General features: G+C 39.1%; 1 protein-coding gene across 13 annotated transcripts in view; it reads right to left on the reverse strand.

The window, feature by feature from the left end:
- The window catches only part of CASK (calcium/calmodulin dependent serine protein kinase), a 354,148-nt gene that overhangs the window by 180,344 nt on the left and 146,628 nt on the right, over positions 1-27,176 (reverse strand). For all 13 annotated transcript variants that reach the window (XM_053202250.1, XM_027053936.2, XM_027053933.2 and 10 more), the window contains exons 4-5: positions 7,152-7,229; positions 1,285-1,357 (exon numbers count right to left, since the gene is read on the reverse strand). In XM_053202250.1, coding sequence (XP_053058225.1) covers positions 1,285-1,357; positions 7,152-7,229 — 151 coding nt within the window. The remainder of the gene's footprint in view (positions 1-1,284; positions 1,358-7,151; positions 7,230-27,176) is intronic.

The raw sequence follows: 27,176 nt of genomic DNA on the forward strand, positions 1-27,176 counted from the left end.
CTATTACATGAAGAATCTGCTTACACATTTTTAAGTTTTCAAAGTGTCATTTTTATCATACATTTTGTTATACAAGGAGTTATATTTTACTCTGTATATATGCATTTTCTTACCTTAATTAGATGTAGAAGAGTAACACAGCCTGCTACTATCATTGGCAGTTTCCCTCCTTTTACTTTTTAGATTTCTGATTTGTTTGCATAACTGAAAAATACTTTTATAAAAGTGCTATGTATCCATTGGGTTGTTCAGTATTGAGTACTGAGAATAACAATCCCATTCTCCTATCACATTTGAAAAGAGTAAGATTTTGCAAGTAATGTGTGTTTTGTCCATTTCTCCAATAACTGTTTTCATTTGCTATGGTGACATTCCACTAGACTGTCTTGGAATGGCTCATGCTTTACCTCAGCTCCTAACCATGAGAATTTTCAGTTAAAATTTCCCAAACATTATAGAAAACTTAACTCTACTTAATTTTCTTAACCATTAAAATACATTGAAATAGCCAGGCCTTTGATGATATCTTTTGAGGGAAGGAGAACACCATGTCTGTGGATGCTGTCGGTTTGAGAGAGGCCAGTAAAAAAATACCAGGGCGAGAAAGTGGACAAACAGGGCCAGAGAGACCTCAGGGGCTCTTAGTGATCGAGGCCTGGGGATCAGGAGGGAGGTACTCTAGTTTCCTTTCTGGCATGCCCCCATGTTCTTCCTGACACCGTTATGAGCCAGGGACTGACAGTTGTCATGAATTTAATACTAGGAACAAACAGGCAGAAAGATGCACATTCCTAAGGGTGCAAAACCACATTACATTTATGATTATGATTTCAGACTATGTTAAAAAAAACTGCAAAAAAAAAGGTGACTATTCTATACTGCAAAACTACAAAAATGTAAGTATATGATGAACTTTTACTGTAGAAACCCAATCCCAAATCCCCACCTCCGCACCCCAACCCCAATAAACTTTAGGATAGGATAGTGTTTGGTTCTTACTATTTGTTGGATTTTTCATTTCTCTCTTATGCACATAATGGCAGAAGAGGATTAACAAACGTTTGGAATACGTGTACATTTTAATAAGAAGAAACTGAAATCATAAAAGTGTTCCTGTTAAGAATGAGTACGACTCTTCAAATATAAAGCAGTTAAATATATTTTTATTTGGAAGCAAAATTAACTTTAAGATGCTCTCCATAAGAATATTAAGGAAAAATTTCTGATCATTATCACTGTTACCAGTTTCTTTTTGTGCACATTATAGTGATAAAAAGGACTTACCTTCACATCCCTGTGAATTATGTTATTATCATGACAATAGCGTAGAGCTTCCAGTATCTGTCTCATGTAGTGACTGTAGAAAAACAAAAGAAATCTAAAACTGTAACAACGTTTTATTTTTAAAACTTAATATAGAGTGTCCCTAGTTTGTAACTCCCACCTTCATATTCGCTGCCCACAGACACTGTTCCATGGAGTAGACAAGACTGTTGGGACGTGAGGCTTAATAATGTAAAAAGTTGGCAGACCCATACGTTTATAAGCTTTGTGAAGAAATTTAACTTGTTCTATAGTTTCTAAGATAACCAAGCCAAAAGAATTTCACACCGTTCATAGATGACATAGCTCTGCAAACTAAAAATTCAAGCTGAAAACATGGTGGGGAGAAAAAGCAAGTCTCCAACGCTCAGTTAATTGTACTTAGTTACAGTGGATTGCTATTAAGTGAACAGTGCTCAGAGGTACACCTCAGATTCTGACTGAAGGGGTGGGAGCCTTTTATCTGCCAGCAGAGGCTGGCTCTCTGCCTTATTTCCATTTAGCTCTAAGGACAAACAAGAGGAAAGAACCTCCTTATGCGTGCGATTTCTTTTTGCAACATAATCAAGTTTTAGCTGGGGCATCTTTTAATAAAGCAGAGCTGTTTAGGGCCGAAATCCTAGGAAGTCAGACACCTCAGATGCATCGCGTGGCCAGCAGGGGTCTGCAGAGGCTCCCCGCGAGGTCCAGGTGAAAAACACAGGAGGAGTTAGCATTTTAAGGAACAGGCCTTAAACAATGCTTAACAGGGTCAACTAGCCACAGGGTGTAACCAGAGTAGAGCATTTTTCAGTATTACTTCAGAGCTTACTCTGAGTCCACCCTCCACTAATTTTCCAGTTGTTTTTCGGTAATCCTGCTATTTCTCTCTTTGATCATCTCTTTCTCTGTATTCTACTCCCCTCTTTCTCTTTTTTCCTACTATTCGTCTTCCTTTTTCATTTTTCCCTTTTCCTTCTCAGCCAACCATGACAGAAATGCAATATACCCAACATTATTTGTACTTATTGAATTTTGCTTTCTTTCCAGATCTTATATTCCTCACACTTTAAAATAAAAACTAAATAATTTAATAGTACTTGTAAATGCCCTTGTGTGTATCCTTGTGACTCAAAAAAAATTTTTTTTCTCTACTCCTGCTATACAATTAAAAGGCATTTCTATCAACTTCCCTCTTGGATATGCTACTATCAAACTCACATAAATGTCCTTCTCATTGGCATATGCATCATTTCGTGTACTACATCCGATCAAAAGTTTCCATTTTTTAAATGAAAGGTAGGAAAAGAACCCCCAGACTTCGTTCCTACACTTACTGTCTCCTCACAAGTGGGCTCTAGGCAGAGAACTTGGCTCATGCAGTCCTTAGTTGTGATGCCAATTTTTCTTACTTTGCAAATGCACACAAAGGGGTTGTGGTCATATACTCTTGGCCTGGTCCCGTGCAGCCTAGAATTAAGTTTCTGTTTAAGTTAGGGGTTCTTAGCTTGGCCCTTTCCTGCTTCAAATCAGGCTGTGAAGGATATGTGTGTGACCCTCTGTAATGGCAGACAACAAATATGAAAGTGCTTTGTAAACTCTAAACCATGCTACAAAGGGTAAAGTCATTATTATTACAATATTACTAAGTTTAGTCAAAGGTTTAGGAACAGCCTATTTGTGCATCTCAATGTGAACATGAGAACAGTGGGTAAGTTTAAATCAGGTAATGTGGACATAGCTTATACCTATAGTATGGACTACTTTGGATACATAGTATTAAGACAGCCACTTATGTATCTGTAGTCTAAAGAAAATTCCTATTTCAAAGCGTCATTAAAAAGAAAATCTCAATGAACGAGCATTTTTTTTTTTTTCCAGGAAGCAGCTTTACTCATGCCGGCATGGGCTCAGGGGGCTAAGATATCAAAAAGGCTTAGCCCTGAGTGTAGAGGGGTATAGGCTTCGATGCAATTTCTTTGCATCGACTTCTTTTTGTGTGTGTGTGTGTGTTTTTTTTTAAATATATGAAATTTATTGTCAAATTGGTTTCCATACAACACCCAGTGCTCATCCCAAAAGGTGCCCTCCTCAATACCCATCACCCACCCTACCCTCCCTCCCACCCCCCATCAACCCTGAACGAGCATTTTTAATCTAATTATCAGAGTGCTCAATTATTTGACCCAAATATACATACATATCAGAATCTCTGGAGTGTGTTGGGGGAAGATACATTTTTTTTTTTTCTCCCCAGATAGCACAGCTTAAAGTGATCTTTCTCCACCCTCCCAGTCAGGACTCTGGGGGGCACGTGAATAGTGCGCAAGCAAAACAGAAAAGCAAAATCCACCCACATGTTCTAGAACTGCTGACTAAATTTTAATTAGAAAGCTTCATTTTCATGAATCATCAGGGTGGCCTATACTTTCAGAAAAATGTCGCAATAGAGAAGTTTGCCTCTGTCTCCTGTACGGATCAGGAATGAGGACAATTCAGTGGAAGCAAAGAACTGGCCAGCAATCCACTCACTTCCTTTGGTGAGTGATGAAATTGGTGAAAGAAAAGAGGGGAGGAGACTCTAGGTACAGAGATTATCGCTCTTGCTAGTCAGAAGACACCTTATCTCTGAAATGCTCTTAACAGAATGTCCCTGGCTAAGGATTACCTATGGGAAACAGAATCCAGGATCTTTGAGGCATGGCTGGCTTCCTGGAGGATGTCACTGAAGTTATACAACTCCCTGGGGGCATACAATGGAGCCATCTCATAACTGCAATTCTCCCTTGTGTGTGGGATCCCACATGTAGACACCCCATCTACTCTGGGAAATTGCCCTTGAAAACCCAGACCTCTCTGGTTCAGTTGAGCCTTTTGATCGCCTGTATCATTGTAATTATTTAGTAAAGCTTGGTACTAGAGAAGACTGCTCTGATTTGTAAGAGTTTGATTTGATCATCTGATTTTGTATGTTAGTGCACTCGACAACTCATCACACCTGAAGGAACAGAGGTAATCACTAATTGGGTTGTAAGGACTGTATGCAGTTTTATTTTAGGCCATGCTTTGCTGCTTCTCTGGAAGCTCAGCCAATTGGAGAAAAACATTATCAATTTGATTACTTGGTGTCTCCGAGTCTTCCTACAGTTGTGGTCTCACTAGAATACTGATACAAGCTAAATTTCCCAACAATGAATCACAGAATCAGAGGAGGAGGGGAAGTTCAAAGTCAACTGGTTGAATGTTCTACAACCAAAGGAAGGCTCTACATGCCCTTGTTATGTGGTCATGATCGTCTGCAAAAGGGGACATACCTAATACTACTTTCTGAGGATGGCCCTCCCTGACTTTTGTCATTTTTAGGAAGAATCCTTAATAAATTGTACCAAATCTCTCTCTGCAATGTCACCTACTGGTTCCAATACTACTCCTTACTGGTTCATTCTGGAAAGTTCCTTCCATAAAAAAAAATATATATACCATTTTAACAGAAAATACAGGTAGATTTTAAAATCAACAGGCTTTCATCTTAATGTATGGAAGCATCTACCTTTCCTATAAACCTTGAGATTGGGAAAGATCCCCCAAGTAATCTCACTGTACGGCATCACCTCTACATATTACTATTCTCCTTATGCTGACACCCAGGCCAGTGGCACAGACAGGCTCAAAGTTAAGGAAAAGCAATATGGATGAGTGGGGAACAGGATAAAAGTGGTACTGTTTTAACATCAACCCTGACAGCATATGTGCCAGGTACCTGTGAGAAGTAAGGGAGATGATTCATTTTAAGAAATACCAAATAAACGCTGTGCTAATTAATAGGTTTATGACCTGTTGGAAATATGTATGAACCACCCCCCACCAACAATGGAGCCCCCAACCCTTAGACACTTCACTTCCTGGTTCTTGTTCCCCTCTCCTGTTTGCGGGCTTATTTTTGCAGGCTTTGCAATGAGCATGCACCAAAGAACAAAGGGAGAAGGGAATGAAACCTCTGTGTCACCTCAGGGAATGTACATTTGTTCCAGTCAGACTACTTTTTATATGGGCATAGGAGACTTCCGGGTAAGGCTGTAACCTCTGTAGTACTCAGCCAATGAGAAATCAGGGGAGGGACTTGCACACTAGGAGATAAATTGTCTGCTGTGATTGTCCCTGGTGTGCCTGTCCATCAGACACCCGCTCTTGCAAGAATGTTGATTAAAGCCTCGTTTCACAGTGCTCCTAGGTGCTTCTCTGTGTCCCTCCTTTGACTGGGTCAGTGGGCTTATTTCTCACAGTACTCCAGTGTGGTCCAAAAGGAAAAAAGTCATCTCCCTTCATTAAGCTTCCCTGTTTTATAAAAATCCATGTTCAGAATTTTTAGTTTTCCCTATTTGATGCTGCTGTTGAAAGAGATCAATTTGGGAGGGTACAAAAGGCAGGTTGCCTCAAATTCTTGAAGAAGTAAATATAAACAACAAGATGCAAGGGTCTGACAGTTTCATTCAGTTGGATAAAGTTGTTTACCGCTGTATGTTAAGAAAAATCAAGATGGCATTGACTATTTTGGTATTAAAGAATGCTTTTTAATTCTGAAGCACAATACAGAATAAAAAATTTTAATTGTGGTAAGAACTCAAAACTAATAGGAAAATGAGATTTACCCCTTCCCCTTCCCCCACCTCCCTGTAGAATGTGCTTTAGCGAGCACGGCACAGAAAAAAAGAGGATACCCAACCTCAGTTCTACCATGAATACATCAGGAGTTCAAAGAAGTCATTACAATTACTGTATATAAACTTTCATATGCTGCTTCTCCCTAGCTCCAGCAGTACACAACAGCAGCTACCTCACTTGAGTATATTCTTCATCTTGTGCTATAGCTATGGCTGCTCTGTCTCCTGAGACTGGGGCCCTTGCTCCTTAGCCAGGAAGAGGCAGGGCACTGAATCTGAAGCCACTCTGAGCTGAGAGTTGTATTAGATAGTCCCTAAGCTATTGCTACCTGTATCTGTCCAAGATGCCATGGTTATATAAAGGATGATAAGAGGAAGTTATAATCATTTAATGGTAACTGTTTCTCAGATGGTAGAAAGTTTTAATAAATCCTAACTGGTTTGTGGGTTTGAATCCTTCAATATATTATGGCTGGTGACTGAAGAGACCCCATGTATTAAAAAGGCAACCCACTGAAGTGGGTATTTATGATATGATTGAATGACACCAAAGCAGAAAGCTATATTGCTCCAAATCTATAAGCAAGTGGCCCAGTGCATGGTTCCTGTGATTTTTCAACTTTACTCCTTATTTTGACTCATTAGTCCTGTACAACAACTTGACTTAGAACAATGGCCACCATTTGCTTGGGAGATCACACACTGGCCTGAAGCAAATATATTTGGCAGGAAGACTGTGCTATTATTTCTATTCCTTCCACTATTCTGTGCATTTCATCAGATTAACTGGTCACATAATAATGTGCTATCACTAAAAGGCGAAGTGAATAACTAAGAAGGCTCAGCTGCCCAAAACAATGATCACACATAACCCCCACCCCCGCAAAGTTGATTCTTCATAGTTCTTGAGCTACCAAATCCCTTCTTGAATAAAAGTCATCTCAAATGGGAAAGGCAACAGTACCATGTTAAGCTGTAGACTCATGTTAAGAAATTCGTTGTTCAGTATTTGGCATTTCCAGTCACTATTTGGGTCCACTACTGCACACTAGAACAGACATGTTCCTTGTAGGAAAGAGTGGCAGTCTCCTCCTCATCAGTTCAAAAAGCAGGTCACTTCATGTGATTTCTCTGTCATTTCCTTCTTTTATTTCCCCTGTGACCTCTGAGTCAATACAAATTACATACCTGGCTACAGCTTCACTGTATACAAAACCAGCGTCAGCTCGCTTTACGATTTCAAAACACAGATCTGCGCCATCCATACTGTAGAGAAATGTGAGGAAAAAAAATATGTAAGAGGAAATCCCAGGAAGAAAACACTGAAAATGAATATATTGTAACTAAGTCATTAGTTGGCTTACAGCTAACGATTCTAATAAGTTATTTAAATCTTCTTTCTTTCAAGGAAACATATATAAATTATAAAGGAATATTATAACCATCTTAACACTGAAAATCTACATGGAAAGAAGTACAAAGAACAAGCAAATGGTAGCATCAAATAACACAAGGTGTAGAAAATGGACCATAAATTTCCTTTAAGTTATCACAACAAGAAGCCTCAGAAAAGGGCAATGCTGGTGGCTATGGACATATTTTTGAGTCAAGTTCCAAAATTATCTGTACTTAGTCATGTCACATAATATTTTAAGAATCCAACAAGGATTCTAAAATATTTAGCTATAGTTATCACCACTAAATGGGCATTCAAACTATATACTGTAGAAGGAAAACCGTAGCTAATTCATAATTTCTTTTTGTTCACACTCCATTACCAAAGTCAATCCCTACAAACATATTCTAACACACTGATGTGTTGGTGATGGAATGTCACTCTTTTGCCCCAAACTTAAAATACTTCTTCTTTATTTCTCAGATCAGTAAGGTCTCTTGTTGTGTCAGCCACACCTCACTCTTCTACCTGTCCTATCTGATGGCTCCTCAAGTATACCTCACTCTCTAGGCAGGCTAGTCTTAATTACTATTCCCCGAACATACAGTGTTCTTTCTTTTCTTGTCACATGCTTCTGAATACATTGCTCTTCATATTCAAAATCTGCTGTAATCCAAGGCCCCATTCCAATCACACCTTTCCCAGAAAGCCCCCTAAGTGAATTACCAACCACATCAGGGCTTTCATTTGCTTAAATTCTATAACAACCCTATATGCCCATATCCTAACAGCACTTAACACACGTTTAGCATTTACATACATATACAGATCACTTTTGCCAGATTGTATCTGGTAATGAAATTATTCAAATATCAATAGCTGACATTTTCATAATGCTTCAAGGCATATGAAGTGTTTTCAAAACCAGTATTTCATTCATTCACTTATTCAAGTAGCTGAGACTCCAGTGTATTACACTGAGGAAACAGGTTTCTAGAAGGGAAACTAAAGAAACTATTCATTACTATTACTAATAATTACTAAGTAGGTATTAATAATAATGAATTATCAATACTCATATTACAATTCACCAAGCATCATGGGAAACACTCCTTGTTATATCTCCATTCTTACAATCACCCCACGAGGTCAGCACCCTTCTCATTCTCAAATAATTTGTATGAGTAGACAAGTAGGTTACAGGGACAGGATTCAAATCTGTGTCTATATTCACTGCTCTTCCCATTACCTACAGCTACACCTGCTGGGTGTGCAAGGAAGAAATGCACATATTCAAGCTCAACAGTTCAACAAGATGTATAAAGCCCTAAAGAACAAGTATGTTGTTTTGTTTTTTTTTTGAGACAGAGCATGAGCAGGGGAGGAGCAGAGAGAGAGGGAGACACAGAATCCAAAGCACGCTCCAGGCTCGTGACAGCTCAGAGCCCGATGTGGGGCTCAAACTCATGGACTGCGAGATCATAACGTGAGCTGAAGTCAGACGCTTAACTGCCTAAGCCACCCAGGAGCCCCAAGAACAAGTATGTTTTATACTTTCAACATACTCCCACCCAATACCCAGCAGAAGACTGAGCACACAGTAAATATTTAATGAATAATTTTGACCATATGATCTAAATCTTGGTGTGGTTTTAAGAAATTTTTTTTTAATGTTTATTTATTATTGAGAGACAGGGACAGAGCATGAGCTTGGGAGGAGCAGAGAAGGGGGAGACATAGAATCTGAATCAGGCTCCAGGCTCTGAGGTGTTAGCACAGAGCCTGACGTGGGGCTCGAACTCACACACCACGAGATCATGAGCTGAACAGAAGTCAGACGTTAGCCAACTGAACCATCCAGGCGCCCCTCGGTGTGGTTTTGTATAAATGAAAATACTTTCACATTTATACAAGGGCTTACAACATTTGCCTAGTTTCCAGTTCACAGCTGATGAACATTTTCCAATGTCAAATAGAATTCTTCTGCACAAAATAATCTTTGTGATGGTGTAGTCTGCTCTGAAGTATGGTAGTGACCATTTTCCACCATTGGAAATAAAGCCCAAATGAACATGGTCACATGTTTGAACAGTCATGATATTCTGCTAGAGTAAAAGTCTTATAAGGAGAGTTGCACTTGTCCTAGGGGTCGGGGGGCATATACAATAAAGCTGTTGATATACTCCTGGAAAAAAATTTAACATGCTATACTGCCCTCACTAATCGTGAAAGTGTCCTTTCCTCTACCTTGCCCCCACTAGGCTGACTATTCCTTTTTGATCTTTGCCAGTCAGATAGGAGGGAAAAAAGTTAAGTCATGATTGCTTTAATTTGCATTTCCTTGATTACAAGAGAGGCTGAATATTTTTCATTTCTTTGTATTGTGGGGAGGAAAAAAAATATTATTTCTAAATGGGCTGCAATTTAAGCTGGTTGCTTGATCTAGGAGAACTAAGGCACCCCTCCCAGTGAATGAATTGCAGTTTTGTTTAGGCGGTTTCCTGTTTAATTGTGAGATGTGAGGATGAGCACTATTCAGCTCACATGAGAGAGGAGTTAGGCAAAGGAGAGCTAAATCGATCGCATCGCCAAGAAATAAGAATCTGGAAGCTTTCCTGAGAGCTGGAGGAAGACTTTTTTGGAGGGACCTGGAAGAGGGAAAACAGCAGTCTGAGAAGTAGGAGAAGGTAGTCAAGTGGTGAGAGGCCAATGCCTAACAAGGGAACCAGTCAGTGAAAAAAAAAAAACCTGGAAATTACCAGCATGGATCGACACATTTTTTGGGTGTTATATCTGAAATACTAGTATTTGAAATGACAGTCTCTACACATGCACATACACAGGTTATTTTCAGGTTTCTAGGCTTTTCCACTGACCTGTCTCTTCTTGTATCTGGTACCACACCATTTTTAATACTGTAATAGTGTTTTTCAATATTTTATCTTATATTTTTTAAGTAAGCTCTACAGCCAACATGGGGCTTAAACTCATGAGATCAAGAGTTGTACACTCTACTGACTGAGGCAGCCAGGCGGCCCTCTAATAGTGTATTTTAATATTTGGAAAAATAAGTCATTTCATTATTATTCTTCGCTAATATTTTCTTATGAATTTTTTTCTTCCAGCTGAACTTTAAAAACGAGTTCATCAAATGTTAAAAATTTTTTAATATTTTGCCTGAGATAGTTTTATATTTATAGATGAACTTCTAGAAATTAACATTTTTCTCATATTCTCATCTATGAGCATGATATGTTCTCTATTTCTTTTCATGTCTCTAAGTCACAGTTTTAAGGTTTTCTTCATATTGGTTCCAAATATTGATTATCGGGGTTTTTTGCCCTAGGATACTTTTAGTCACTCTTATAAATGAGATCTTCTGGGCATTGTACATTTTTTATGACGATGGTTCATAACCTGGGGTAACAAACAAACTCACCTGTGTAACTTTAAATATGCATGCATGTTCCTTCAGGAGCTAGTCTGAAAGTCAGTCATTGCTGTGAAAGTAATCTTCTATTATTAAAGCTGTTTGATTAGTTATTTGTAACACTGATATTAGAGTAAAAGGCAATTCATTAATTTTAAATTTTGATATATGGAAAAATGAAAAATACTATTTATGCAAATTTTATTCATCACTGAAATTTAATATATATATTCATAATACAATCCTGATATAACAACTTTGAAAAGTTTGATGTCTCAAATCTTTGATCATCTTTATCTGATAATACTTCTAAAAACAAGTGCAAGGCTTTTTCATTGTTTTTCTCTTGCTTCCCATCTTAGGGTGTTTCTGGGGCTACTAAGGAGCTTCAAAAAAGCATGTTCTAAACTTCCCTGTTTGGTTCCATTCCAAGGGAGTAAAATAAGAGGGAGAAGAAACCCTGCTTTAGAAAGTATGGGGAATGCTTCTATCCTGCATGCCGAGAAAAACTATGGGAGGTTTACGTTGACTTGTGAAAGCAGTGGGATCATGAATGATCTTAGCTGTTCCTTTCATCTGTCTGAATTTTAAAAATTTTACAATAAATGTAAATTACTTACATAATTTAAAAAAATCCAAAACAAATATGCCAAACAAAATAGATCACACGTCTAGAGGCACAATGTATGGCTGACCATATGTTGAAGGGATCAGAATATAAGCCATCTTGGCATAGGATTATTTTGAGCTGAAGGCAATTGAAAAACACCAGACACAGGAAGAACTCTCCGATCTTGTCCATTCTGCCTGAAAATGGAGGTTTAAATTTCCCTTTGTAAAGGCGTTCCCCTCTCATGTACTAGGAAGAGAACTACTCCTACCTGCATAACAAACCTTACTAAACAACTCTTACTTACCACACATTTCCTGGTCGCCTTGCCACCACTTACCCGAGACCCCCAAACTCCCCCCCTTCCTTTTTCTAGTCTCTTCAGACTGGATTACTCTTTGTTAAAATGGTATATAAGCATCTGGGTCTAACCACCTCTTTTGTGGTTTTCACTTTTTTCTTGTGAGGGTGTCCCCCGACCCCAATTGTCCTGCCATGTGCATATAAAATAATCTTTTTTGGGGTGCCTGGGTGGGTCAGATGATTAAGCGTCTGACTTCAACTCAGGTCATGATCTCACAGTTCATGGGTTTGAGCTCCCCATCAGGCTCTGTGCTGACAGCTCAGAGCCTGGAGCCTGCTTCGGAACTCATTTGCAAACTATTCTTTGAGGAACACTGTACAGGTCAGACCAAATCTGAATCTCTCTAACTACCATTTCCTCTGAAGGTGACAAAAACAACTACAGAACTGGATGAAACAAAAACAAAAAAAAATTTTTAAAGCTTAAACAGTATAATGAGTGAAACACTACCTAGTGAGGATGGGGAAAGGTTTTGAGCTCAAAGAGGTGAGTGAGAGATGCTTCTGCCCTAGGGGTAGGCAGCACCCCATGAGAAGGAGGCAGCCCTGGAAGGGGCAGGGTGCATATGTGGGGAACTCTGAAGAATGGGGGAGGTGGATATTGGACTAACAGGGCCCAACTGCTCTTCCACTTGGAGATCCAAGAGCAGAGACTGAGCTACCGCAGGAGAGCCTGCCAAAGGCTAGGGACCTGAGAAAACACCCCATACTCTGGGCTGGGGTGATAAAGAGTTGTATTTTGGAAAGTGGGTTAAGGAATATATTCTGATATGTCTTATTAGCATAGAGAAATTCCAATGCCTACCACGAAGACAAAACATCCACTTAAAAATTTCAGCCAAGGATCAACAATTATAAAAAGTGACACCACAGATTTGAAAAAGCAAATAGAAACTTCAGAATGAAAAAAATCCAACACCAAAAGTCAGAATTTAAGCAGATTAGATAGCTGAACAGAAAAATTAGTGAACCAGAAGATGTAGTCAGACTGAAGTATGTAGAGACAAAACATGGAAAATATGAAAGTGAGTATGAGAAAGGGTTACAGGGAGAAGGTCGGTATATATTTTTATTGACATTTCAAAAGTGAAAAGAAAGGCGCCTGACTGGCTCAGTCAGTGAGTGACTCTTGATCCTTGGGCTGTGAGTTCAAGCCCAACGTTGGATGTAGAGATTACTAATAGATAAAAAGTGAAAAGAAAATAGAGCAGAAACAATACTGAAAATATAATGTCTGATAATTACCCAGATATGATTAAAGATCTCAACCCACTGATTTGAGAAGTCCAATAAACACCAAGCAATAAAGAAACTTATAGCTAGACACAGATCTGTGAAAACTACAGGAAACCAAAGAAAAATAGAAAACCTCAAAAACCGTGCAAGAAAAGAACCGACGATTAGAGTGACAGCTGACTTCTCAATGGCAACAGTGGAAGAATACAGAATAGAGAGCAGTGGAAAGGGATCTTAAACTAGTTACCAACCTAAAATTCTCTTCTCACCAAAAAATCCCATAAAGAATAAAGGTGAAAAAATGTCCTTCAGATTAGCAAAGAAACCAACAGAATTTGACAGCAGCATACCTATCCCTAAAGGAAATACACAAGAGTATTCCTTAGGGAGAAAAAAAAACAAAGTGGAATGAAAACTCAGGGATGCAGTGAGGCATGAAAACATAAAATGTGGTAAATATGTAATCTAAATGAACAATGATTAAATAAAATATTTTCTCACTCTCTCTTTGAGACCATATGACACAATAACTATTGAGAGATCAAGAGAGGAAGAGACAGTGACCTTAAAAAAAAACTACACAACAATAACATATGTCCGGAGGCGTACTGTAATTTCTAGGACAACGACTAAGTCCTCTAACTTTTTTGATGTCAGGGCCCTTTTCTACTTAAAGATGATTGGGAACCCCAAATGGATGATGTCTGTGTAGGTTTTGTCTATCAATATTTGCCGCATTAAAAATTAATGCCACCTGGATGGCTCAGCCAGTTGAGCATTGGGCTTTGGCTCAGGTCATGATCTCATGGTTCATGAGCTTGAGCCCCACATCAGGCTTTGTGCTGACAGCATGGAGCCTGCTTAGGATTCTCTGTCTCCCTCTCTCTCTGCCCCTCCTCCACTCATGCTCATGTGCGCACGCTCTCTCTCTCTCTCTCTCTCTCTCTCTCTCTCTCTCACACACACACAAAAAAATAAACGTTAAAAATTTAAAAATTAAAATCCAGAAATGTAAAATTTAAAATTAAAATTTTTAAATTAAAAATTTTTAAATTAAAATCCAGAAATGTAAAAAAACATGTATTTTAAAATGACAATAGGGGCGCCTGGGTGGCTCAGTCGGTTAAGCGGCCGACTTCGGCTCAGTCATGATCTCACGGTCCGTGAGTTTGAGCCCCGCGTTGGGCTCTGTGCTGACAGCTCAGAGCCTGGAGCCTGTTTCAGATTCTGTGTCTCTCTGACCCTCCCCCGTTCATGCTCTGTCTCAAAAATAAATAAATGTTAAAAAAAATTTTTTTAAATGACAATAAACCCATTACATGTTAATAGGAATAATATTTTTCATGAAAAATAAGTATTCTAAAACAAAACAAATTTAGTGAAAATAGAACTGTTTGGTGTTTTGCAAATCACTCTGATTTCTGGTTTACGACAGCTAGCTGTTTCTCATATCTACTTCTACATTCAATCTGTTGTAATATGTTATTTGGTTGAAAAAAAAATGAGGAAAATCTGGCCCCACAGAGATATATAATTGGAAGGAGGTATATCTTAACAGGCCTTGCAGATATTTGAGAATATTCTTCTTTGATACTGCACCCAAGACTCAAAAAGTGGTAGTTTCTTAAAGGTAAACTGCAATGTGGATTCTGAAACCGTATCAATGAACTTTGGGTACTGTGTTACATTGTAATCCATTGTCTATCTTGTTCTTTGAATAGATGTTTTACCTGTGCATGACTCTGTAACATCACACATTAGTCATCTGAAAAATACTAGTCCACAGAGTTGTGCAGATTTTCTAAATACCGACACATTTGATTACACATTATCAAAAAAATCCCATTTATTCATACCCCCATTGATTACATTAGAAACATCCTTTAAGTCCTGGTAAGCTATTAAGTTTATGGTGGCAGATACAAGTTTTCCAAAATTGTTATTTTCACTTGGAAGTTTGAACTGCATCATTGGTGACAACTACTGTGAGTTGTTTTCCCTTGAAGCAGCAGGCTCACTTCGTTCATTTGTGATTAAATGTCTGTCACATACCCAAGTTTGAGGAAGCATGGTTTGTCTGTTAGTCATTCTCTCAACTAAAAATGATGTTATATATGCACAAAATGCTAGGTCAGCTTACAACTGATAACACTGCACAAGTGCTTTTCTGAGAGCCATCAAAATTCTAAGGTTTATAAGCACTAAGGGTATGTTTCCTAATCACGATATAGCTATGTTAGAAATAAAATTAACACAGCAAATGGGAAATCCTCAAATGCTTGCTTAGCAATTGAGAAAACCATGCTAAATAACCTATGAATCAGAAGAGGGGCGCCTGGGTGGCTCAGTCAGTTGAGCGTCCAACTCCTGATCTCAGCTCAGGTCATGATCTCACGATTTGTGGATCGAACCCTGCACTGGTCTCTGTGCTGAGAGCACAGAGCCTGCTTTGGATTCTCTCTCCCTCTCTCTGCGCCCCCCCTCATGTGCATACTCACTCTCTCTCAAAATAAACATTTAAAAACAAACACACAAATAGATATCTAACAATAGGAGAATTGTTAAATACATTGTGGTAAATCCACAGGGCAGAGTATCATGCTGCCATTAAAATGATGCTGTAGAAGTATATTTATTGATATAGAAAGATGTTCACAATATATTAAGATGTATAAATATATATATGGGCACATATGTGTGTCTGCAGAGGCACAGAAATTTTTGGATATCAACACACTGTTAAAGAGTGGGTATTTGAAATTTTTGTTTTCTTTTTACTTTTACTTAAAAAATGAACAGGTACTACCACTTTCATCAGACTAAACATAACTCTAAATGTTAAAAGAAAAATAAAACACAAAAATACCCCTTGAGAAATGGAGCTAAAACAGTATACACAAAGCAGCCTGTATCCATAGATTGTAAGTTTTTAAACTTCAAATTATTGAAACATAACAGAAATATTACAAATACTGATGTAAAATTTTAGAAGAAAAACTAAAGTGACGTTCTATCAGGAGAAAAATTTTAGAAGGACAGTAAATTAAATCCAACGAGGGTAGAAGGGAATAATAATGAACAGAAATTAATGAAGAAAAACACAACAGAGAGCAAGAAAAGCAAAAATATTTTCTTTAAAAAGATTAATAAAACTGAACTGGAAAATCCACCTCATTTGAAAACTGAACAATATGCTTTTATTATACAGATCTCAGGAGAAATCATCAGAAAATAAGGAAATATTTTAAGCTGAATAACAAAAATAACCACATCAAACTTGTACAATGCAGGTAAAGTAGTACTTACAGGGAAATTTACTGCTGTAAATGCATATATGAGTTTGAAAGAAGGGTGAAAATTTATGAACCCGTCATCCATCTGCATAAGCTATATAATGATCATCAAATTAAATTCAAGCAAGTTAGAAGGAAATAAGAACAAAAATTTATGAGATGGAAAACAAACATATTAGAGGGATTAGCAAAAGTTAAAAGTTGTTTCCTATGAAATGATGAATCTTTGGCAAGACTGGTTAAAAAAAAAAAAAGAGAGGACACATGTAGCAGCCAATATGAAGAATGAAAAAGGAGATACTTCATACCCTGCAGACAAGATGACACTGAACCTTTATGCCACAAATTTGAAAATCTATGAAATCGACAAATTTCCCAGAAAAATAAAATTCATCAAAGTGAACACAAAAATAATTAGAAAACCTGGATAATTCTTTACTCATTGAGAGAATTAAATCAGTAATTAAAAACCTTCTGGCATAGAAAACTGTAGGCCTAGATGGCACTTCTGACAAGTTCTAGGGAACATTTGGAAGAGAAAATGAATAAGTAGCAGAACAGTCTCCAATTCATTTTATGAAGCTAGCTTAACCTAGATACCAAAACCATTAAGGACAGCATGACAAAATTAAAGGACAGTCTCATTAATGAACATAGGTGCAAATAACCCAAACAAAGCATCAGCAAATCAAACCCAGCAATACATAAAAATTACATCAAGACCAAGTTGGATTTATCAGAGGAATACAAAATTGTTTTAACGTCTGGAACTCAATGACTAGAATTCTGAACACTGAGACAGACTAAAGAAGAAAAAATTAGGCTAATCTCAATAAATGCTAAAACGATTTAGTAAAATTATGTATTTAAACTTTAGGAAACTCTTAGATCAAGAACAAGATGAAAACATCCACTCCAAAAACTTATATTCAACACTGTTCTAGAGGCCCTAGTAAGGGCAAGATAAAGAAATAAAATCAATAAGAATTGAAAAAGAAAAAACAAGTTGTCATTATTTACAGATGGTATAAAGTATATATATAGAATACCCAAAATAATCTAAGGTAAAATTATAATCAGCATTGAGCAAAATTATTCTTATAAATCAAAAGAAAATTTTTAAAAAATATTTTTTAAGAATGTAGAAATAAATCTAATAAAAAGATGTATAGGACCTGAAGGGAGAAAGGTATGATATTTATTTCTTTATTCTTAATTAAGTAGGCTCCATGTCCAACATGGGGCTTGAACTGACAACACTGAGATCAAGAGTTGCATGCTCTACCAAATGAGCCAGCCAGGTACCCCAAAAGTAAGATATTTATTAAGAGAAATTAAACAACTAAAATAAATGAAGAGAAAATGATCTTTTTCACAGACTGGAAGACTTAATACTATAAACAGCCAATTTTTTTAAATGAAAGCAAAAATTCAATGGAATTCCAATCAAAATCCTAACAGGTTTTGTGGAAACTGTCAAGCAGAATCTAAAATGTATATGGCACTGTAAAAGGACAAGAAGATTCAAGATAATTTGGGAGAATAATAAGGTGGGAAGATTTGCTCTATTTGATTTCAAAATTTCAATAATACAAGGCTTATTACTTAAGCATGTATGCTATTGACAACAGGACAGAATATACCAGAGAGCCCAGAAACAGATGCATACATACATGGCTGGTTGATTTATAAGGAAGAGGGGACTACAGAGTTTTGGGCAAGGATACTCCATTTTTTTTAATTTATTTTGAGAGAGAGAGAATCCCAAGCAGGGGGGAGGGGCAGGGAGAGAAAGAATCCCAAGCAGGCTCCATACTGTCAGCCCAGAGCCTGATGTGGGTCTTGAACTCACGAACTGCGAGACCATGACCTGAGCTCAAATCAAGAGTCGGACATTAACCGACTGAGCCACCCAGGCGCCCCAAGGAGACTCTTCAAATAAGCGTGTGCTCACATGGACCAGGAGACATGTGCGTGAACATTCATGGCAGCATTGTTCACAATAGGCACCAAGTGTCAACGAACTCAAATGTCCATCAGAATGGGTAAAGCACTGGTATAGTCAAACAACAGAATACTACACAGCAATGAAAAGAAATTAACTACAGGCACACAGAGGAATTTGGCCGAATCCTAAAGATAAAACACTAAGCGAAAGAAGCAGACAAAGCAGTACACAAACGGTGTTTCTTTTACGTATGGTTCAAAAACAGGGATAATCTTATTTTGTTGTAATAAATAAAGCTAGCATTTGCTGAGTACATACTATGTGACAGGCATTTTCTAAGTGATTTCCATGCATTAATTCATTTAATGGTTGCAAGAAGTCTCTGAGATACGTGTCATTACTACCCCTATTTTAATTAATAGAAAACTGAGGAACAGGAAAGGTTAAGTAACTTGCCCAAGAGATCACACAGCTAGAGTAAGTGGAAGAACCATGATTCAAACTCAGGCAGTTTGACATTAGAATCCATGCACTGTCCCTGAAAAAAGGCTCAGGTTACAAAGAGGGAAACTTCAAATTTCTGTTCAAGGCTCTGAGTTATTAATGGAAAAGAAGGGATTACAGCTAAGTAGGTAAAGTCACAGTACAAGGGAGGGCTCTGTATAACAAATCCAGTTTCATGCCTGCTCCAGAATCACCCAGAGGGATCTTCAAAATGCACAGCCTCCATCCCCATTCTCTCTGATGATACATGTGTGAATGCTGCACTCTTGAGATGGTTTAAATGAATTCTCTAGATTTAATGTTTGCCAATAAATGTTTTAATCCTTGCATATACAAATCAATCTCTATTGATTAGGAAAAAAACATTAATTATCCTTTATTTTCTTCTAATTCAGGGCTTTGCTTGTGCTACTGTCTTGATGTCTTCACAAATGTCCCATAACCACCACCTTTTCCCAACACTTTTGCTCTCTTTATGCCCCTGCCAGAAGTGGCCTCTTTCCACTTTTCTGCCTGTCTCCCACACTGACAGTGATGCCCTCTGTCAACTCTGTACAAGCCTGCATGTCTGCCCTCCTATTCCACCTCCCAACTGCTTCTTCCACTGATCTCTTAGGGACCTAAGGGTCTGTGCCTCTCTATGGTCATTTAGACCTACACTATCAGTATTTATTTATTTCATTGACAGGCACCTGTGTGGTCTGCCCGCTTGGGACTATGAGCAACTTGAGGGCATAAACAGGTCTTTCATGGTCACCATAACATACCACATACTGATGAATATGTATAAATATTTGTTGGTGGTAAATTCGTTTCTGAGAGAGGAGTCATGTACACATGACCTTTCTTTACCCTTCCCGTATTCTAAACTACTCCATTTTTGGGAAGGAGTTAGTTACAACAGTGCATATCAGAGTTTCAGAGGAAGGAATGGGTACATCTTTGAGGGATTCAGACAGTCTTCATGAAGCAAGCAGCCTCTGAGATGGGTCCCAAAGAGTAGGGGGAAGGGGAAGACGAGAAGCAGGGTAAGAGGGTGGGGACTACAAGGTAATTAGGAGAGAGGGCAGCCCCTCAGGGGTGCCTGGGTGGCTCAGTGGGTTAAGTGTCCAACTATTGATTTTGGCTCAGGTCACGATCTCATGGTTTGTGAGATCGAGCCCTGTGTTGGGCTCTGTACTGACAGTACAGGACCTGCTTAGGATTCATTCATTCATTCTCTCTCTCTCTCAAAATAAATAAATAAGAAATGAGGGAAGCAGATCAAGGCATTTTTTTTTTCCTGACAAGCAAACAATAGTACAGCTTGGAAATGAGTCAACATGTTAGGTGGGTTTGGAATGAACTGTGGGAATATTTAAGGGACTATAATTTGAGCTGAGCTCTCCTCTCCCACCTATGCTGTAAACTGTACACAATCAATTTCCTTCAGTATGAACTTGGACAGGGACCAGAGAAGCTTCTTACAAAGCACTGTTAAGTATGTTATGTAAGTAGATGGAAAGCTTCATCTTTTTAATGGGGAAAGGAATGTTCACTGTAACCAGAATTACTTCGCAAAGCAAATGCTGATACATTGTGAAAGACATTAAAATGATTGAGCATATTCCCACATGCCTATGTACCAAATGTATTTCTTTTTGGTAACTGACCACTTCTGTCCTTGCCCATTTGTATATGAAGCTTAATATCTTCCCTTCCATCGGGGTGAGCTCTCCTTATCTATGTTCAGAATAGAAGCTTTTTCTGTCAATATTCAAGCAAATTAATTTTCCATTTTTTTTTCAATTTCAAATCTGTTGATGTTTTCCTTTATGAATCCCAGTCGTTTGAAGTTATAAAAGCTCTCCAAAGATCTGTTAAATAATTTTAGTTTTTGCTAGCTTTCCTACGATTTGTTTATATAAACTACTCTGTGTGGTTTTGTTTTTTGGAGAGGGAGTTGAATCTAAATCGACTTCTGAACTGCTAATTAGTTTTCTCAACACTATTTAAAAAATTCTTCTTTCCCTATTATATTGACTGCACATTAGCACGTGTCCTGCTGAAAAGACTCCTATTCAAGAGGAATGCCTGGTGCTGCCTGGCTGGCAAGCAGTGTTTCCTGTCCTGGGTCCTTCTAAGTGGATCGATGTGATGGCGAGTGTGGCTTGTGCTAGTTGTGTGGGTTGGAAAGTTTAGTAGTGCCTAAAAAGACGAATCCCACTGTGGGTGCTGCAGAGTAGGTAATGTCTGAAGGGGGTTTCTCTTGGCTCACTGAGGGAATGAATGTGCTGAGAAGGTCTTCAAAGCGAGAGTGACTAGACACAAGGAGACAGAGCAAAGGAAGGGAAAGGTTGCCAAGAGGGAAGGCAGAGCATTAATAAATCCTGCTACCTCACAACCTTGCTTGGGCCCAGCATGGTACAGATTTGAAAGCCGTTTTAGCCCACATGCCAAAGGTGGCCTCCCTTGGTTTAGGCCCAACCTGAACATTTGCAGGGCCTGAGGCAAGTGTACGAATGGAAGCCCATGGTCCCATACATCTAAATATTTAAAAGTTATATGTCTGATTTACAGACTGCTAAATATGTTCTAACCTTCTTCCCTGACAAATACATCTTCATAAGGACCTGGAAGGTTAGGTTCTATTAGGAATTCTTGGGCTCCTCAGAATTCATCACCAGAAAACCATGGCATCTTGGGGTATCTGGCCCTTGGTACGCTTTTTCCCACTTCTAGCTCCATGTCTAACCTTACAGCTTTCTTAGGCCATGGCTGATATCCCAAGGTACAAGAGTTGCCAGTCCAAGCGCAGATTTTGCAAGCACTTTACAAGGCCACTGACTCCTCTTATAATAGTGTCATCTTCTGCCATTCCTCTACTGATTCTTGGGGTTTTTTTTTTTTTTAAGTCTATTTATTTTGAGAGAGCGTGCATGCACACAAACACATGGTAGGGACAGACAGAGAGAATCCCCAGCAGGCTCTATGCTGTCAGCACGGAGCCTGACGTGGGGCTCAATCTTATGGACCGTGAGATCATGATCTGAGCCGAAACCAAGAGTGTTGGATGCTTAACTGACTAAGCCACCCAGGCGCCCTGATTCTTGTTTCTTAATGTGGGGTCAGTTAAGGTTCTTAGTTACAAGAAACAGAAACCAACTGTGGCTGATTTAAGCAGAAAAGGAGTTTATTAATAGGACATTGGATTGCTCACAGAATGGTAGGGAGGCCTGTAAAACCAAGACTGTGCTGCACAGTCAGAAACCAAACCCTGAGCTGATCTGATGAAGGCACCACTGCAGCTGTTGTACAGCAGCTGCGGCAGCTTGACGCGCTGTCTCCATTAAGGTTAAATGTCGGAAGCCAGCCCGAGCGCCACCACTACAACTATCCCAGTATTCATCCCTGCTGCCACCTGCGAAGTGCCACATGGTCCTTGTTTTTTGTCCCTAGTTATTACACCACGGGTGGCTGTGTCGGACTCATGAAACCTGTGTTATGTGCCCATATCTTACCTGCCAAGGAGAGCAAATTTCGGCATTATTAGCTTATACAGCAGAAGGCGGGCTTTGTCCACCCATCAAGATGGGTGATTCCCTCAACACCCTGCTATCTGAGGGCTCAGATATCAGACAGCCAAAAACAATGAGAAATGCCCCCTACGTAGGGGTTCTATTCACAAGTCTACCTTTAACTGCCCAGGGGACTTTGATCATTGTCACTTAACTTTCTGGGTTGAAAAGGACTCCTCAGTAAAATGATGGAATTTGCCTTGTCATTTCTAAGGTGTCTTGATAATACACAGAATTCTGATTCTTTGAAAAAAGACCGGCTTGAAAGAATCTATTTCTAAAATTAAAATGCAGTCTAAGATACTGTTTATTATTAAATTTTAGAAACAGTGTTGCTCTAATACCTCTCTAGATATCAAAGGTTGATTTGTCACCATTTCCAGGGCCCTAAATTTACCATCCTTTTCTTTTTGCCAGACATTTCTCCTATCCAGCTGCTCAAAAGACCAAGATCTCTTGACCCCTAATCAATATCGTTGGACAATGGTGCCTCCTAGTGGATGAAGAAACTCCACCTACAGGTGACAGCAAATGCTCCTAAAACAGGAGCACCACATCTCTGGATTGGTTGTTCATAGTAACATGTGTCCCTGTATGGTATTCTGATATTCCCATAAAAGGAAGGAAGGCAGTTGGGAGCAACAATCCCTGCTCTCTTTACTATGGAGGAACTTTAGTGTTAGCCCTCAGTGTTCTCACTAACCTTCACAGCTAAACACCCACCTCCCCAACCTCCAACATACATTCATTCATTCATGCATGCATTCATATTCTCTCTCTCTCTCTCTCTCTCTCTCTCTCACACACACACACACACACACACACACACACACACACACACACACACACTTTCTCTTTCAGTTAAGGCTGTGAAGGAAAAAAAAAAAAGGAGGGGAAGGGGCCTCCAAACGGAATCATAATGAATCACATGAGGGAATTTTACAACTGGAAGTTTAAAAGATTTGCTTTAGGCCAGTAACTAATGGTAGCTGGGACCAGAACTTCAGCTTCTTGATTTGTGGCTCTGTGTAACTCCATGTTTCCTGCTCACCTTTTTGAAGGAGGTGGTTATACTTTTCCTTTACCCTAACATGGACTTTTGTTGAGAGCATAGTGATATTCTATTACTTCAAGGGGCTTTTTTAGTTACTGTAAATCATCACGAGTGAAGGGAATCTCACTTGTGCTTTCTTTCCCAACTGACCAGGAGACAGGGTTTCACAGCACTAGGTACGAACTTTCCAAACTACTATTGCTTCGTGTTGTCAACACGAGGCCTACACAGTTCACCTGAGATATTAGGTACTGTATGGCTCCAGTAATGTCTGCACAGGGCAAAGTGTCCAAAGGTCAAGGGGACCCTGAACTCTCTTTTCCTACCCTACCCTCTCCCCACAAATCTCTTAACTTAGTCTGGGTCTTAACGAAGTCTAAAAAAATAATTATTCGTGTAAATGCCTTACAGGTCATCATTCTTTTTAAAAAAAATTTTTTTTAATGTTTATTTATTTATTTTTGAGAGAGAGAGAGAGAGAGAGAGAGAGAGAGAGAGAGCACAAGCTGGGTAGGGGCAGAGAGAGAGGGAGACACAGAATCTGAAGCAAGCTCCAGGCTCTGAGCTGTCAACACAGAGCCCGATGTGGAGCTCAAACTCACAAATTGTGAGATCATGACCTCAGCTGAAGCCAGACGCTTAACAGATTGAGCCACCCAGGAGCCCCATCTTACATGTCATTCTTTATCTATGGGATATATTAGTTCAGCTCGTTTAAACACATTTTGCTATAAATTTTTAAAAAACGTTTTATGTATTTTTTGAGACAGTATGAGTGGGGGAGGGGCAGAGAGGCGGGGACAGAGGATCTGAAGTGGGCTCTGCTCTGACAGGTTGACAGCAGTGAGCCCGATGTAGGGCTCAAACTCACAAACTGCGAGATCATGACCTGAGTCAAAACTTAACCAACTGAGCCACCCAGGCACTCCCATTTTCTTAAAGGTTCTTAGACCTCGACCTAGTCCTAACTTGTGTTTGCAGGCGAGAGCTCTCAAAGTATCCTGGCCACTCAAAACCAAGTCAATCATAATCATCGCCATCAGTGTACTTTCTGTCCTGTGGAAGTTCCTATAATTCTGGTGTCGGTGAGGGTCTTCTGAAGTCTAACTCTTCTTTTGGCCTGTTCTCTCTAGAAATACAGTTCTCCCTCTTGATCCTCAGAGCCTTGTCTTCATTCAGAGGCAGGGTCCTCAGTGCAGTCCCTGCCACTCAAGGGTAAGGCTCCCAGCCTCCAGGAGGCAGCTCGCCTTCCAACAACACAGATAGGAAAATTGCACCGTGTTCCTTGTAGCCATTTGTGGAATTCAAGGGATCAGGGTCATTCTTTGAGTTCTACTTCTGACTTGTCCTCTGTTTCTGTCTCAGAGAACATCTAAAGGACTATAAATAATCATGCCAGACTGTGATGTGGTTGGTCGTGGAGATGACAAAGGGGGGCTAACTTGGAAAATGATCTCACCCTGGATAACCACATCACAGATTTAAAAAAAATAATCACACAGTTAATTACTGATTTTCTGCTTTCATTTTACTGCCATGTGCACTCTGAAATCAAACTAGCTGGTATAATTCTTCCTTCTGGACAAGTTCCTAGCTAACATGAAAATGTTTACATTGGTACTTATAAAATGATAGATGTATAGATCTAAGTGAAAACAGAGGCATAAGCATAGGTATCTGCCCAAGACTGAACTGCTCCAACTCAGCAAGGAAAAATGGAGCCATGACTGGGTCCTCCTCATGAGAAGATGCCATGTACCCATGAATTATTTCTAAGTTTCAAACACAACAAGAAAAAAAAAAATAGGGAGTTCTTTGGATGTTCAAATAACATCACAATTTGCAAACAGCAAAACTCTGCATGTGGACAAATAAAATTCAGCAGCTAATGAGACACATCCTTTGAGTGTTACAGGACGACACAGATACCTCAATTTATGATCCTCACAGACCAGGATTTTCACATGAGTCACTCTTCTGGGATAAGATACTGAAGGTTCCTGTTAAATGTGGAGATGTTAATAGCTAATAGCAAAGATTTACTGAGCATTTAACCGCACACCAAGTGCTATTTTAAGTGCTTTATGTATAATAATTTATTTAATGCTCATATCAACAATAAGGAGACAGGTACTATTTTGCAGATGAGGAAATTGAGGCTTAAGACAAATGTTACATGACTTGTCCGGGGTCACGTGGTTAGAAAGCAGCACGGCCAGGATTTGAACCTAAGCTCCTCGCTCCAGAATCCTGAGCTCTTAACTTCCAATCCCAAGGCTCTACAATCAACAGAATTTATGACAGTGAAGGGTATGGTTGAGACTTTCTAGGGTTTTGATGATCGGAGCACTTGCTTATTTCATCCTGTTCTCACTAACTGTAGGTTGAAACTGAGGTGCCAAGAGGTGAGATGGGCCCTGTCCTGATGGTAGTGACTCCTAAAGTCCATCTCTAGCCCAATTTCTTCTCCTGGGAGCTAGACTCATATGAGCAGCTGAATACAGGCCATCTATAGGCAGGTGTCCCACAATCACCACAAACTAAGATGACCCGGAAGTTAATTAATAATTTTCTTCCCCAAACCTTATTTCTATCTAAAAGGAATAATCTGTCTTCAACTTGTAAAGGTTTTTGGCTGTTATCTGAGTAAGGCCTCTCCTCTTCATCATTCCTTCTATATTCTACTTCTACAATATTCCTGTTTATGTATATTGGATATTCTCAATATGGCCTGCATGAGTTTTAGCTTTCCTTTCATTAAGTTACCATTTCTAACTGTGCTTTGCTCTCTAATGGTTTCTCATACTTTCTTTCCTTTTATCTTCTTGAGGACTTTGAAGTCCCTTTCAGAGTCTTCTATTATTTCCATTTCCTCCAGACCATATTTCCTACCTGTTGAGTTTGTTGCGGGATGTTTTTCCTTGTGTGCTTTGAAATTTTCATCTGAACACTAATCTTAAATGGGGGTTTCTTGGTTTTGTTTTTTTTTTCCTTCTGTCCCCCTTTAGCTAGCTGGCTAGCTAGCTATGATGGCTACAGCTTTTCTCAGCCACTGTTTGAGGCTGAGGGGTTCTGTCCCACCCCTGGATTTCATGCGGTGAGCCAGACACCAGTTCCTTTCCCTTAGGGGCTCTTGGTCCCTATTACAATGAAGAAGTTGAACTCCAAATCCCCTCTTGCCTGGAATTCTTTATGGACCCTCTACTACATTTTTTGTATTGTGTCTTAGGGGTCTCTAATGCACAAATCTGATTATATTACTGCGTTGGTAAAATCACTTCAGCATCTCCATCACCTATAGAATAAAATTTAAAGTCTGGTTAAATGTCACCTCCTCAGAAAGGGCTCCTATGAACACCCTATCCTCATCATTCTGTATCCCTGATCTGGCCCTTGTTCTTCATAGTGCTTGTCACTACTTGCTTTTGTTGCTATATACTTATTTGTCAGTGTGTCTCTTCCACTAGATTGTAAGTTTCATGTGGATGTAGACTTTGAATTACTCACTGTTAAGCCCTCAGCACCGAGAACAGTGTCTGGTACATTGTAGGCATTCAATAAATATTTGTGAATGGAGGAGTTGATATCTTTAACATGACATCAAAAGTACTAGATGTATCAGAGCAAGTAAGAGTGAGGGCACTAGAGTCAAACAGCCTAGGATGGAATCCCGGCTGCAGCACACCAGCTTTGTGACCTTGAACCAGTTGCCACCTTGTAAGCTGCAGTTTTCTCATGTATAAAATGGGCATAGTGGCTAATCTTGGTGGGTTGTTGAGAGGAATTGAGAGATAATCAAAATGTATAAAGTGTAGCATGCAG

The sequence above is a fragment of the Acinonyx jubatus genome, chromosome X (genome assembly GCF_027475565.1).
Source record: "Acinonyx jubatus isolate Ajub_Pintada_27869175 chromosome X, VMU_Ajub_asm_v1.0, whole genome shotgun sequence".
NCBI classification, from domain to species: domain Eukaryota; kingdom Metazoa; phylum Chordata; class Mammalia; order Carnivora; family Felidae; genus Acinonyx; species Acinonyx jubatus.